Consider the following 13,172-nt stretch of genomic DNA (forward strand, 5'->3'; position numbering starts at 1 on the left):
GATGCAACTATGAACTGCTGGAAGAGTGTTGTTTTAATGGAAGTTCGTACCGTGTGCTGAATGGGAAAAAAAAGCGCACTACACGATGCAGATGTCTGTGGTCTGCACTGACTCGGGAGGTGCAAAGAGTTTCAAACAACTTGGCGAAAAGCCCTACATGATGGTAATAGTTGATTAGATTAAGGTGTTTACATGTCTGTACTGCACTTCAATAATGCGACTAAAATGGGCATACTCAGTCTTAATTCGATTTCTCTTTAGTTCGATTATGACCTTAATCTGATTAAATTACTCAATTGCTGTTTACATGGTAGACTCTTAATCAGAGTATTGTCCTAATCGCAATAAAACCTAATTATTGATGTCCATGTAAATGTAATGACTGTAAGCATCCAGTTTCTTTTGCAATAGCTTTTCCCCCTTATGGAGGGTTCCAATGATGGTCTGCTCAATTGTTAAGTCAGCAGTCCTCCCCTTGATTCTGAAACCTACTAAAGCCAGACTGAGACAATTTCAAGGCTTTGCATTAATTAGTGCAGTGGTTCTCAAACGTTTTTTTTTTATCAAGTACCACCTCAGAAAAAATGGTCTCTCCAAGTACCACCATAATGACCAGTGTTGAAATGCGAAGCGTTGCAGGCCCAGTAAAGCAGCAACAGCTCTGCACAGTTTAAAAACGTGGCAGATTTACTACTATTATTAAGAATATATAATATTATCAGCCACTTTAAACATTATCAATAGTTTGAACATTAACACTGCACTGTGCTTATGTAAAAAGACAAACAAAATCAAACTTTAATGTTTAAATTAAAATGTGCTTTAATAAGTTCATTAAAAATGGTAGGCTGTTCTTAAAGTGAAAAACAAAAAATGCTGAACTTAAATGTAAAGTGTTAACCTATAGTATTCTACTCATCAAAACGGAAATGCTTTTTGGACCTCATAAATATACGCTATATGTCATCATATTAATATAAGAACAAATTTTGATCAATTCTGAAATGTATGTCGCATGCACATATGACATATTGCATTCCTCTGCGTACCACTAGAAGGAAGCCTGCATACCACGAGTGATACACGTAGCACAGTTTGAGAACCACTGAATTAGTGGATTAGATTGAGATTGAGACGCAGGGAGCTTACAATGTTGTCTTTGTCATGATATTCTAATTTAGTGAATACTGGATTTGGGTTTTTTGTTCATCTATAATTCATAATCATTCAAATTGAATCAAACGAAAGTTTGAAACCTCACTGTGTTTAGTGAACTAATATTACAGAGTTTACACTATTTTAAAAAAATTATTGAAATGAATGGACTTTCCCTCGATATTCAAATTTTTTTGGCACATAGCTGTATATTAATTTAATTATTTTAAATGGTGTCCTGTCAAACATCAGTAGATGGGTCGATTAGTTAATGTAATTATCTCCATCTACGTGAGCTGCAGGACAACTGATTTCATTCATTAATTTTTTTTATTCTTAGTGCCTTTATTAATCTGGGGTCGCCACAGCGGAATGAACCGCCAACTTATCCAGCAAGTTTCAACACAGCGGATGCCCTTTCCAGCTGCAACCCATCTCTGGGAAACATCCACACACATTCACACACACTCATACGCTACGGACAATTTAGCCTACCCAATTCACCTGTACCGCATGTCTTTGGATGTGGGGGAAACCGGAGCACCCGGAGGAAACCCAACCAAAAGCAGGGAGAACATGCAAACTCCACACAGAAACGCTAACTGAGCCGAGGTTTGAACCAGCGACCTTCTTGCTGTGAGGCGACAGCACTACCTACTGCGCCACTGCCTCGCCACTGATTTCAAACATCCCCTAAAAATCTCAAACTGGATACAAGGGCTCAGCTAATCCGGCTCACTTGTATGTTTCATATACAGCACATTTAAAATCGGACTTAAGTCGAAGTATTTAAGGTGACCAAAAAGTAGAAAGATATTTATTCAGACACCAAAAACATTCAAATACAAAACACAAGCCGACTTCTGCTCTCGGGGATGAGGCTTATTATTAGACTCCCTCGTTCACCACAGTGGAGCTCTTCTCAACATCCCCTCCCAGCAATAGGACTCCGCCATCTAAAAAGAAAATAAGATGGATAGACACTATTCAGTCACAGGCTGTAGCATTTATAATTGCAATCAACATAATATTGACGTATCTAATAAAAGTGGCACTTCTAATAAGTAGATTATATTTTCGATATCCTCACCAAACACTTCATTACCAATAGGTACCTCAGCTCAATTGCTTGTTCATATTCAGATTCTCTAATACACTCACTGGTCACTTTATTAGGTACACTTTACTAGTACCGGGTTGGACCCCTTTTTGCCTTCAGAACTGCCTTAATCCTTCGTGGTATAGATTCAATAAGGTAATGGAAATATTCCTCAGAGATTTTGGTCCATATTGACACGATAGCATCATGAATGTGCAGCCGACAAATCTGCAGGAACTGCCTGATGTGAGTCTCCCGTTCCACCACGTCCCAAAGGTGCTCTATTAAATTGAGTTTTGGTGACTGGAGGCCATTTGAGTACAGATAACTCATTGTCATGTTCAAGAAAGCAGTCTGAGATGATTCGTGCTTAATGACATGGTGCGTTATCCTGCTGGAAGTTGCTACTCAGGAAGGCTGTGGTGTTGACAACAATGCTCAGTTGGTACTAATGGGCCTAAAGTGTGCCAAGAACATATCCCCCACACCATTACACCACCAGCCTGAACTGTTGATACAAGGCAGGATGGCTCCATGCTTTCATGTTGTTGATGCTAAATTCTGAGCCTACCATCCGAATGTGGCAGCAGAAATCAAGACTCATCCGACCAGGCAACGTTTCTCCAGTCTTCTATTGTCTACTTTTGGTGAGCCTGTGTGAATTGTAGCCTCAGTTTCCTGTTCTTAGCTGACAGGAGTGGCACCTGGTGTGGTCTTCTGCTGCTGTAGCCCATCTGCCTGAAGGTTGGGCATGTTGTGCATTCAGAAATGCTCTTCTGCATACCTTGGTTTGAGTTACTGTTGCCTTTCTATCTGCTGGAACCAGTCTGATCATTCTCTTACCTCTGGCATCAGCAAGGCATTTGCACCCACAGAACTGCCGCTCACTGGATATTTTCTCTTTTACAGACCATTATTTGTAAACCCTAGAGATGGTTGTGCGAGAAAATCCCATAACCAATGCCTAAATGCATTGAGTTGCTTCCATGTAGTTGGCTGATTAGAAATTTGCGTTAACGAGCAGTTGGACAGGTGTACCTAATAAAGTGGCCAGTGAGTGTATATTAAAATCAGATATTTCATTGTTTAAACATCTTAATGTTCATATTAGTTGATCTCTGATGGGTGCCACCATTTTAGTCTGCACTGCAGTCGATTAGAGCTGCTGGATTCACAACGTAACGTTTTTTTTTTTTTTTTTAATTTAAAGAGATGTAACAAAATATGAAAATATACAACACGATCATGTTTACAACACGTAACTCATTTAACCCATTCCCAAAATACATGAAAGTAAGCAGCTGCTAATCTCTCTAGAATAAGTCTCACAAGAATGTTTCCAGGAACTTCATCAAAAAATCAAAGCAGTTGTGAAACCAAAAAGAATGGGTACTATACTAGCAAGGCCCACCCAATAAAGTGGCTGGTGATCATTGTTTAGGCATTCAATGATGATGATGTCATAATGACAGAGTTGCAGATGGGAAATAACAGTTTACCTGCATTCGTTTGTGAAGAAAGACCAGCTTTTGATTCAGTAACTCGATGTCCTGTAATGAAAAGCTTGAAATTATTTTATAAAATTAATAAATTATGGTTAATTTTAGGTGACACAGTGGCGCAGTATGTACTGCTGTCGCCTCAAAGCAAGAAGGTTGCTAGTTCGAGCCTCGGCTGGGTCAGTTGGCGTTTCTATGTGGAGTTTGCATGTTCTCCCTGCATTCGTGTGGGTTTTCTCCGGGTACTCCGGTTTCCCCCACAGTCCAAAGACATGCAGGACAGGTGAATTGGGTAGGCTAAATCGATGCGCAAAAGCCCAAATTTACATTTGGTCTCATTAGAATTATAAGGTTCTATCTGACATTGTCAAAACTGAGTTATTGATCTCCACGTCATTTTTTCATGAATGACTTTTGGGACCTCACTTTGTCTGTTCAACAAAGATGTCTTTTGTTTAATGCTCTCACAGCAGCAAAAAAAATTCCTGGTCAACCGCTGGAATCCTCCTCATACCATGGACAGAAGAACCTGGACTGTGTATTTGTTGGACATTCTCTCGATGGAACTCTCAACTTCCCGTATACATGGAGCTAATATGAAAACTGTCAGTATATGGCATTCAGCCTTTGATGTTGTGTCCTCCTTTTTAAAGTCTTTGTAAAATTCATTTGTAAAATTATTTGATTTGTTTATTTATTATTATTATTATTTTATACTTTTTAAGTCTACCAGAAGTGGGATGGGTGGGAGTGGGTTTTAAATTTACACTTGTTTTTTCATTCATTCATTCATTCATTTTCTTGTGGCTTAGTCCCTTTATTAATCCGGGGTCGCCACAGCGGAATGAACCGCCAACTTATCCAGCAAGTTTTTATGCAGCGAATGCCCTTCCAGCCGTAACCCATCTCTGGGAAACATTCACACACACATTCACACACACACACACACACACACACACACTATGGACAATTTAGCCTACCTAATTCACCGCATGTCTTTGGACTGTGGGGAAAACCGGAGCACCCGGAGGAAACCCACATGAAGGCAGGGAGAACATGCAAACTCCACACAGAAACGCCAACTGAGCCGAGGTTCAAACCAGCAATTCTTGCTGTGAGGCGACAGCACTACCTACTGTGCCACTGCCTCACCCACTTGTTTTTTCTCCATTTTATATTGTTTCCTGAAAAACTCAATAAACAGTTGTTAACAAAAATAAATAAATTGAGTTACTGACATATTCTCATTAAATGACAACTTATTTACATTATGGATTTCTTTATATAAGTTGTTTAAATTGTAAGACTTTTTATTTAAAAACAAACAAATGTTACACACACACGTTTGCTATGGAATGCAAAAACCTCAAAGCTCAGTATCTCAAAATCATTTAGAACGCAGATAGAACCTTACAATTCCAAGGTGACCATTTGTTGACAGACAGTTTGAGTTACTTAACGGAATTATGGGAGATGTCGACCCGACAATATTCAATTGGAAGAATGTTTTTAAATTTTATGCCTTACCCAGAATATAAAAGTACATATAAATACATTTAGATCATTTACTTTAATCATTACTAGAGGAATGTGTAGAGACTTTCAATCAGCACAACAAAACGTGTCTGAAGACAATCACCTACTGCACCTTTAAATGGACAAATCAGTTTTTTTTTTTTGTTTTTTTAGTTTACAGGGTCAAAGCACATTAATAAACATTACTGTAAAATGTGCCCGAATTAGCCAAGAATGGCTATTTTTCATCTGTAGACCCCTTTAAGAATGTTAAAAAGTCGCACCTAAAATAGAAGCACAGCATTAAACATTAAATACACTTTCAGATATAAATAAAAAGTATAAAAACAAGAACAGACTGATGGCAGCAGAAGAGGACAAAAAGCCAAAGACAACAGTACACATGTGTCAAGAATACAGTAATGCTGACAATGCTGATTTGCCAATAACCAATTTTTAACATGAGATTGAAAAGAACGAAAAGTGAGTGATCTTCTAATTGCTGGTGACGTGATGGAGTTACAATTCTTAGCAGCTTTCACTGAAAATACCGACTGACTGAATTGACTTTTTTTTGAGAGGAATAATGCAGTCTCCTCTTTCACCTCCTCAAGGTTTAATAAAAACTTGTGGATTCACTACAGGAGTCCAAATGAGGCATTTTTATTATCAGTTAATGCACTTTTTTGGAGTGCTGATAAAATCAGTCAGCCATTGTCATTGTAGAGCTGGCTATTGGTGCTTCTGATGCGATCTGAGATCCACTAATTAAATTTCAATCAGACAGGGAAGAACACTGATTTAAAACAAATCAGATCTTAAACAGGATTTTATAATGGAAGTTCACCGGAAGCACCTGAGCTGGTTTATACAAAACGAAAAGTCCCTGTGCATATGCCCCATTTGACTGAAGGAAGAAATACACATCTAGGATCCCTTAAGGGTGAGTAAATCATGGGATACTTTTTTATTTTTGTGTGAACTAACCCTTTTAATACAACAAATAGCAAATCATGGCTCATCTGTGACATGGCTAAAGCCTCTGATACACAAAGATGAATGAGCAACATCCTGTTTCAACAGGAAATACGTCAATATAATCAAAAGTTCACCTTTGTCATCTTTTCGTGGTTTTTCAGCTTGATTTCAGGCAACAGTTCCTCTAATCTTTCGATCTGAAATAACATCATGTCATACGTGTGTAATGTTAGTTATCAACGCCATATTTAAACAGTGAGCTTGTTTGAAACATAAAGAAACAACCTGAGAATCACAGTATCAAACTTCTCACCCGTTTCACAATGCTCTGCTCTCTCAACTTCAAGGTTTTATTAATGACAGTCATGGGAATACGTCTTGCTCTTGGCTTGACTATATTCATATGGAAGAAACCATAGTGACAATTATTTGGGGGGGGGGAATTAAGCAAATAAATCTAAAATCTTGCATACCATGCTGGTAGTTTTTCACCACTTCAAGGACGTACGGCCTGTGTGTATAAAAAAAAACACAATTCAAAAATGTACTTGCTTCAACACACCTGCATGGAAGTTTCTAGTATATCTAGTAAGAACTTGATTAGCTAGTTCAGGTGTGCTTAATTAGGGTTGGTGCTAAACTTTTCAGGACACCGACCCTCCAGGACAGAGTTTGGACACCCCCTGATCTAGAGGATAAAAACAATTTCTAATTTCTAATTACAGCTGATCAAATCAATATTGAACAGGTAAGTCGATCTCTCTTTTTTGTATGCTGTAGTGCTGTATTTATACCATATTAATATTGTGATCTCCCAAGTGCAACAGAGAAATACTGGGAAATCTCTGTAGACTGATGGCATTTCATGCAGTTCAGCCTTATAATCTTAAAATGTGAGCAAAGTCTTTGCCATCATTTTAGACATTACGCTAGAGAATCATTTAAACACTAGCTCTAAAGTGATGTTGGTGAATTAGCAATGGTTTCTGCTGTTCTGACGTCAGCTGCAGATGTGAATGAATGTCGGACGAAAGTATTTCCTTGTACAAAAGGGTTTTGAGACTCTCCGTGTTTGATTTTCTTCTTATATGCACGATTGTGCAGTCAAACTGTTGTATAAACACCATATCACATGAGTAGCAGTGCAATATGGCTGTTTAACATCACTGGTGGGACACTAAGGCACTCGGCACTGCTGCCTTGTGTCAACGCACGCCTCCCACACTGCAAAAAATGCTTTTCTTGTTTAGATTTTTTTGTCTTGTTTCTAGTCTAAATATCTAAAATTTCTTATATCAAGAAGAATTTTCTTGACAAGCATAACATATTGTCTTGTTTTGAGAAATAATATGCCAATATTAAGTGAGTTTTTCCTTAAAACAAGCAAAATAATCAGCCAATGGTGTAAGCAACATAATCTTGTTTTTTCTTTTGACGTACGATTATTTTGCTTACCCCATTGGCTGATTATTTTGCTTGTTTTAAGGAAAAACTCACTTAATATTGGCATATTATTTCTCAAAACAAGACAATATGTTGTGCTTGTGTGGAAAATTCTTATTGATTTAGGAATTTTTCGATATTTGGACTAGAAACAAGACAAAAAACCTTTGTAAGAAAAGCATTTTTTGCAGTGCACCAGTGGCGAAATACAGCTACATCGCACTGCTACGAGTGTGATATTGCTCATCTATATATATATATATATATATATATATATATATATATATATATATATATATATATATATATATATATATATATATATATATATATATATATATATATAAATATATAGTTGAAGTCAGAATTATTAGCGGCCCTATTAGTTTTTTCCCCAATTTCTATTTAACAGAGAGCAGATTTTTTTAACACATTTCTAAACATAATAGTTTTAATAACTCATTTCTAATAACTGATTTATTTTATCTTTGTCATGTTGACAGTAAATAATAATTTACTAGATATTTTTCAAGACACTTCTATACAGCTTAAAGTGACATTTAAAGGCTTAACTAGGTTAATTAGGTTAACTAGGCAGGTTAGGGTAATTAGGTAAGTTATTGTATAACGATGGTTTGTTCTGTAGACTATCAAAAAAATATAGCTTAAAGGGGCTGATCATTTTGACCTTACAATGGTGTTTAAAAAAATTAAAACGTTTTATTCTAGCCTAAATAAAACAAATAAGAGTTTCTCCAGAAGACAAAATATTATCAGACATACTGTGAACATTTTTTGTTGCTCTGTTAAACATAATTTGGGAAATATTCGAAAAAGAAGAAAAAAAATCAAAGGGGGGCTGATAATTCTGGCTTCAACTGTACATTCAATTTGGACATTCTATTAATATTACATTATACTAAGTGTACTGCTCGTGTAACCCCGCCGGTCCTACGCCTCCCAACCATCTCCGAGCTGGGATCGAACCGGCACCCTTCCGCATGGGAGTCGGGTGCTCTACCAGGGAGGCTAAAGACCATGGCCTCTAGCATCTGTCGCTAGAGCACCTTTTAAAGGTCAGAGGAGTGAGGTTTACCTGAACAGCACACACTAGCTGGCCTCCGCTACACTCACCCCCCTAAACCTCACTCCCATCCGGGTCACGGCACCAATGTAACCCCGCCGGTTCTACACCACACAACCCCCTCCAAGCTGGTTTCGAACCGGCGACCTTCCGCATGGGAGTCAGTTGCTCTAACAAGGAGGCTAAAGACCATGGCCTCTAGCATCTGTCGCTAGAGCATGCCTCCGTTACACTCGAATGCACTGTACATCTCTTTACAACAAGACTGATAAATTGGAAATAGGACAAATTATGGTTAGATGTAGGGGCCATGTGAAAAGTGCACACACATAGCAACAATCATACACTCCCTTACAAAAGTCTTGCCTCCTATCCAAGTTTTAGGAACAACAAATAATAACTTGACTTCTAATGTATACGTATGCATGTATGTATATATATGTGTGTGTGTGAGAAAAAAAAAACTTTTTTCAGAAGCCAAAGTATGGCATAGCTGCAGGTTTCTATAGTGAACGGGTAAAGTACTTACATGTGCTTGCTGTTTGGCGGCATGCAGCAGTTTAATGGAATTAGAGACCCACGATTGTTGCGTATCTGCAAGTTATGTCAAAACAATTCTGTTTGTTTAAAAACGGAGCAGACAGTAAAGTAAAAAGTAGCAAGTGTCAAAATACCTTAAGTGTTATCTGAGAGGTGTCAAGCCTGAATGAAAGAGCTAGTGTCTATAATGAGAGAGAAGACTGATTTAATATGCAGGGAATTTCATTTTGAAAGAGACAGTTCTCCCAAATAAATCGTTTGTGAATTTCCTCTCCACAAAACTAGATATTCTGAAAGAGTGGTGGGGATAAGAAACAGCAATTGACATCCATATCAGGAACAAAAATATAATGGAAGTCAATGGCTGTTTTTCCAACATTCTTGCATTGTGTTCGACGTACAGAAGAAAGAAATTCATAAAAGTTTAGACCCACTTGACTGTGAGTAAATGGTGTTTTTATTTTTGGGTGAACGGTCCCTTCAACTTAATCAGGCTAAATAAATAAATAATATATATTTTTAATTGTAATTAAATGATGCACTTGTCTTATAGTTGTTGCTTTGGCCCCACTTGGAATGTGAACCTCCCGAAGAGCTGTGATCCTGTTATCTGTCAGAAACAATCATTCAACTTGAAATTAAATGAGATAGTATTGTGATAAATACATGTCTTACAATATAACATTTCCTTTACAACACTGATATTAAAATAAACAGGTAAAAGATATTTTAAGATCTAATAGGGTATATGCCGAGCTAGTGCTGTTCCCATGCTGATACACTTCCGGTGACCTGTTATTGTGAACTTTTTCTCATTTTATACGGTTCCTTATACAGCATCGATGTTGTAATGTCAATAAAACACATTCAGTTAAATAAACTTTAGCATTTATTTAGTTGCTCAAGCGTAAAACGAGACAAAAAGCTGTTTACTCGCACTCGCCCGTCAGAATTGGCAGGCTAACGCAGAAGCTCCATTGAATATACTGGGGTAAAATAAATGCTCATATAATAAAGATATGGCGGGGGAAATGTCATTTAATGCAGTGCTTCTTGTACAATCTGAGACCCACTTTAAATCGGATAACACTCAGCTAGTGGAGATCGCTGATATTTAAAGAAAACAGACCTTAAACGCACCGGGATTTTGCATTGATACCCCATTCAGACTAAAACACGGTCAAGGTGCAAGCATTTAGTCTTTAAAAAAGTTTGAACCTCAGCAGATATTCTGACTCTGATGAGACTAAAATTGAACTCTTTGTAGTGAATGCCAGGGGTTACGTTTGGAAAAAAACAGGCAGCGCTCATCACCAGGCTAATACCATCCCTACAGCATCATGCTGTGTGGATGTTGTTCAGCAGCAGGAACTGGAAGACTAGTCAGGATAGAGGGAAAGATGAATGCAGCAATGTACAGAGACATCCTGAATGAAAACCTGCTTCAGAGTGCTCTTGACCTCAGACTGGGGTGACGGTTCATCTTCCAGCAGGACAATGACCCAAAGCACATCGCCAAAATGTCAATGGAGTGGCTTCACAACAACTTTGTGAATGTGCTTAAGTGGCCCAGCCAGAGCCCAGACCTAAATACAATTAAACATCTCTATAGAAATCAGAAAATGGCCGTACACTGTCGCTTCCCATCCAAGCTGATAGAGCTTGAGAGGTACTGCAAAGAGGAATGGGCAAAAATTCCCATTGACAGGTGTGCCAAGCTTCTGGCATCATATTCAAAAAGACTTGAGGCTGTAATCGCTGCCAAAGGTGCAACAACGAAGTATTGAGCAAAGGCTGTGAATACTGAAGCACATGTGATTTTTCAGGTGTTTTTGTTTTTAATAAATTTGCAACAGTTTCAAAAAATCTTTTTTTACATTGTCATTATGGGGGATTGTGTGTAGAATGTTGAGGAAATAAATGAATTTAATCCATTTTGCAATAAGGCTGTAACATTAACAAATGTGGAAAAAGTGAAGCGCTCTAAATACTTTCCGGATGCACTGTACATTGCATATATTTTTATCGTGACGATGATATTTTTTGATATATTTTACAGCCCTATTCATTATCACCGAATACACCATTCTTCAGTTTTGTCATGGTAACCAGCTGCTGTCTTGTGCTGTCTGATTTTCTGTTTATCCATCACAATCTATCTTAAAACAGAATTATAATATATTATATAGCACAAATAACAATATTTTATCCTGATGTAAAACTAACAAAGGTAACAGACAAAACAGGTTTTACAAAATAAATTTGCTTATGTTGCCATGGCAACCAGGATGCTAAGCTGCGGTGAAATAGTTTACTAAATGTAACTAAATGCAGTTCGAACAGGTTATTATAAAGTAAAAACAGACCCACCATTGAGATCAAGCCTCTTGAGGGCAATCCAAACCGTGCAAAGGAGGTTTTCAGTCATAATAAAGGCCAGTTGAGCATCCACATGCACCTCTCGGTCTAGAAATCTCTAGGGGGAGAGCTTACTCCAATGGCACACAAGCCAGTGTGTAAAATACGAAACGTGAAATATTATCATAATAAAAGTCCTGACAAATTATGTTTTTTAATACAATAATTTTATGACGAGAGTCCCAGAACAAGAAATCGATTACAAAGCACATCGTGAACAACAGCAAAATTAAGATTATTCACGTTTAGAAGTTTTGTTCCGACAAGGTTTTATTTTAGGGATTTGTACAAAGCTCATCATACAAAAATTAACCATGTTTTTATAAGCCTACAGCAGGGGTGTCCAAACTTGGTGCTGGAGGGCTGGTGTCCTTGAGAGTTTAGCTCCAACACTAATCAAACACACCTGAATCAGCTAATTAAGGTCTTACTCAATGGTCTTACTATATACTAGAAACTTCCTGGCAGGTGTGTTGAAGCAAGTTGGAGCTAAACTCAGGATACCGGCCCTCCAGGACTGAGTTTGTACACCCCTAGCCTACAGTAAAGTAGTGTTAAAATAAACAAATACCATGGTTAAAGAAAGCAAATATAAAATGAGTACTCACAAGTTGAAAAGTGGGCGACACAGTAATTAGCACTGTTGACTTACAGCAAGAAGGTCACTGGTTTGAGCCTCGGCTTGGTCAGTTGGCATTTCTGTGTGGAGTTTGCATGTTCTCCCCCTGTTGGTGTGGGTTTCCTATAGGTGAATTTGATTAACTAAATTGGCCGTAGTGTATGTGTTTGAATGTAAGAGTGTGTGGGTGTTTCCCGGTGTTGGGTTAATAATAATATAATAATAATAATAATAATAAAGGGAGTAAGCCAAAAAGAAAATGGATGAATGAATGAATGAATGAATGAATGAATGGCCAAAGTGTACGTGTGTGGAAGAGTGTGTATGGATGTTTTTCAGTACTGGGTTGCGTTTGGAAGGACATCCGCTGTGTTAAACATCAAACATGGGGAGAACATGCAAACTTCACACAGAAATGCCCAGGGATTCGAACCAGCAACCTTCTTGCTGTGAGGCGACAGTGCTAACCACCGAGCCACTTTGAACTAAAATTCATAGTTGTGCTTGTAAACATTATTGCAGTTAACGCGAACTAACAATGAACAACCTTATTTTTATTTACTAGCATTAATAAAGATGCATAAATACTTTGCATAGAATTTGTTTATGCTAGTAAATCACCTGACCAATTTATTTTAATTTTATTTATCGACCGCTAAACCTGCTGTAAGCTGTTTTTAAAATGCCTAGTTAATATATTTGCGCAGTTAAAGACTTTTATTTTGGAAAAAACGACCTTGTTGTCACCGAGGTGAACGCGTTTCTCTTCGTTTCTATCTTCACGCGACGGTGTTGTCGGGAGCGCGCGCGCGTGGGTCTCTT

At 37.8% G+C, this 13,172-nt stretch overlaps 1 protein-coding gene across 1 annotated transcript; it reads right to left on the reverse strand.

Moving 5' to 3' along the window:
• Nucleotides 1-1,947: 1,947 nt before the first annotated feature.
• On the reverse strand, nt 1,948-11,831 carry si:zfos-1056e6.1. Its single transcript, NM_001328105.1, has 9 exons — nt 11,684-11,831; nt 9,856-9,923; nt 9,448-9,495; nt 9,303-9,367; nt 6,720-6,757; nt 6,560-6,639; nt 6,381-6,443; nt 3,754-3,804; nt 1,948-2,111 (listed from the first exon to the last, which is right to left on the reverse strand). Exons 1-9 carry the CDS (start codon nt 11,739-11,741, stop codon nt 2,058-2,060), a joined length of 525 nt encoding a protein of 174 aa, NP_001315034.1. The 5' UTR covers nt 11,742-11,831; the 3' UTR covers nt 1,948-2,057.
• Between the last annotated feature and the right edge of the window lie 1,341 nt (nt 11,832-13,172).

This window comes from Danio rerio, chromosome 13 (assembly GCF_049306965.1).
Source record: "Danio rerio strain Tuebingen ecotype United States chromosome 13, GRCz12tu, whole genome shotgun sequence".
Taxonomy (NCBI): Eukaryota; Metazoa; Chordata; class Actinopteri; order Cypriniformes; family Danionidae; genus Danio; species Danio rerio.

What these genes read in the sequence shown, in the direction of transcription:
- si:zfos-1056e6.1 (NM_001328105.1), bottom strand. Translation starts at nt 11,741, where the DNA reads ATGACTGAAAACCTCCTTTGCACGGTTTGGATTGCCCTCAAGAGGCTT. An exon ending in CAAGAGGCTTGATCTCAATG is followed by an intron (nt 9,924 to 11,683) that starts GTGGGTCTGTTT and finishes TGTTTCTGACAG; the next exon opens with ATAACAGGATCACAGCTCTT. An exon ending in ACCACGAAAAGATGACAAAG is followed by an intron (nt 3,805 to 6,380) that starts GTGAACTTTTGA and finishes TTTTCATTACAG; the next exon opens with GACATCGAGTTACTGAATCA.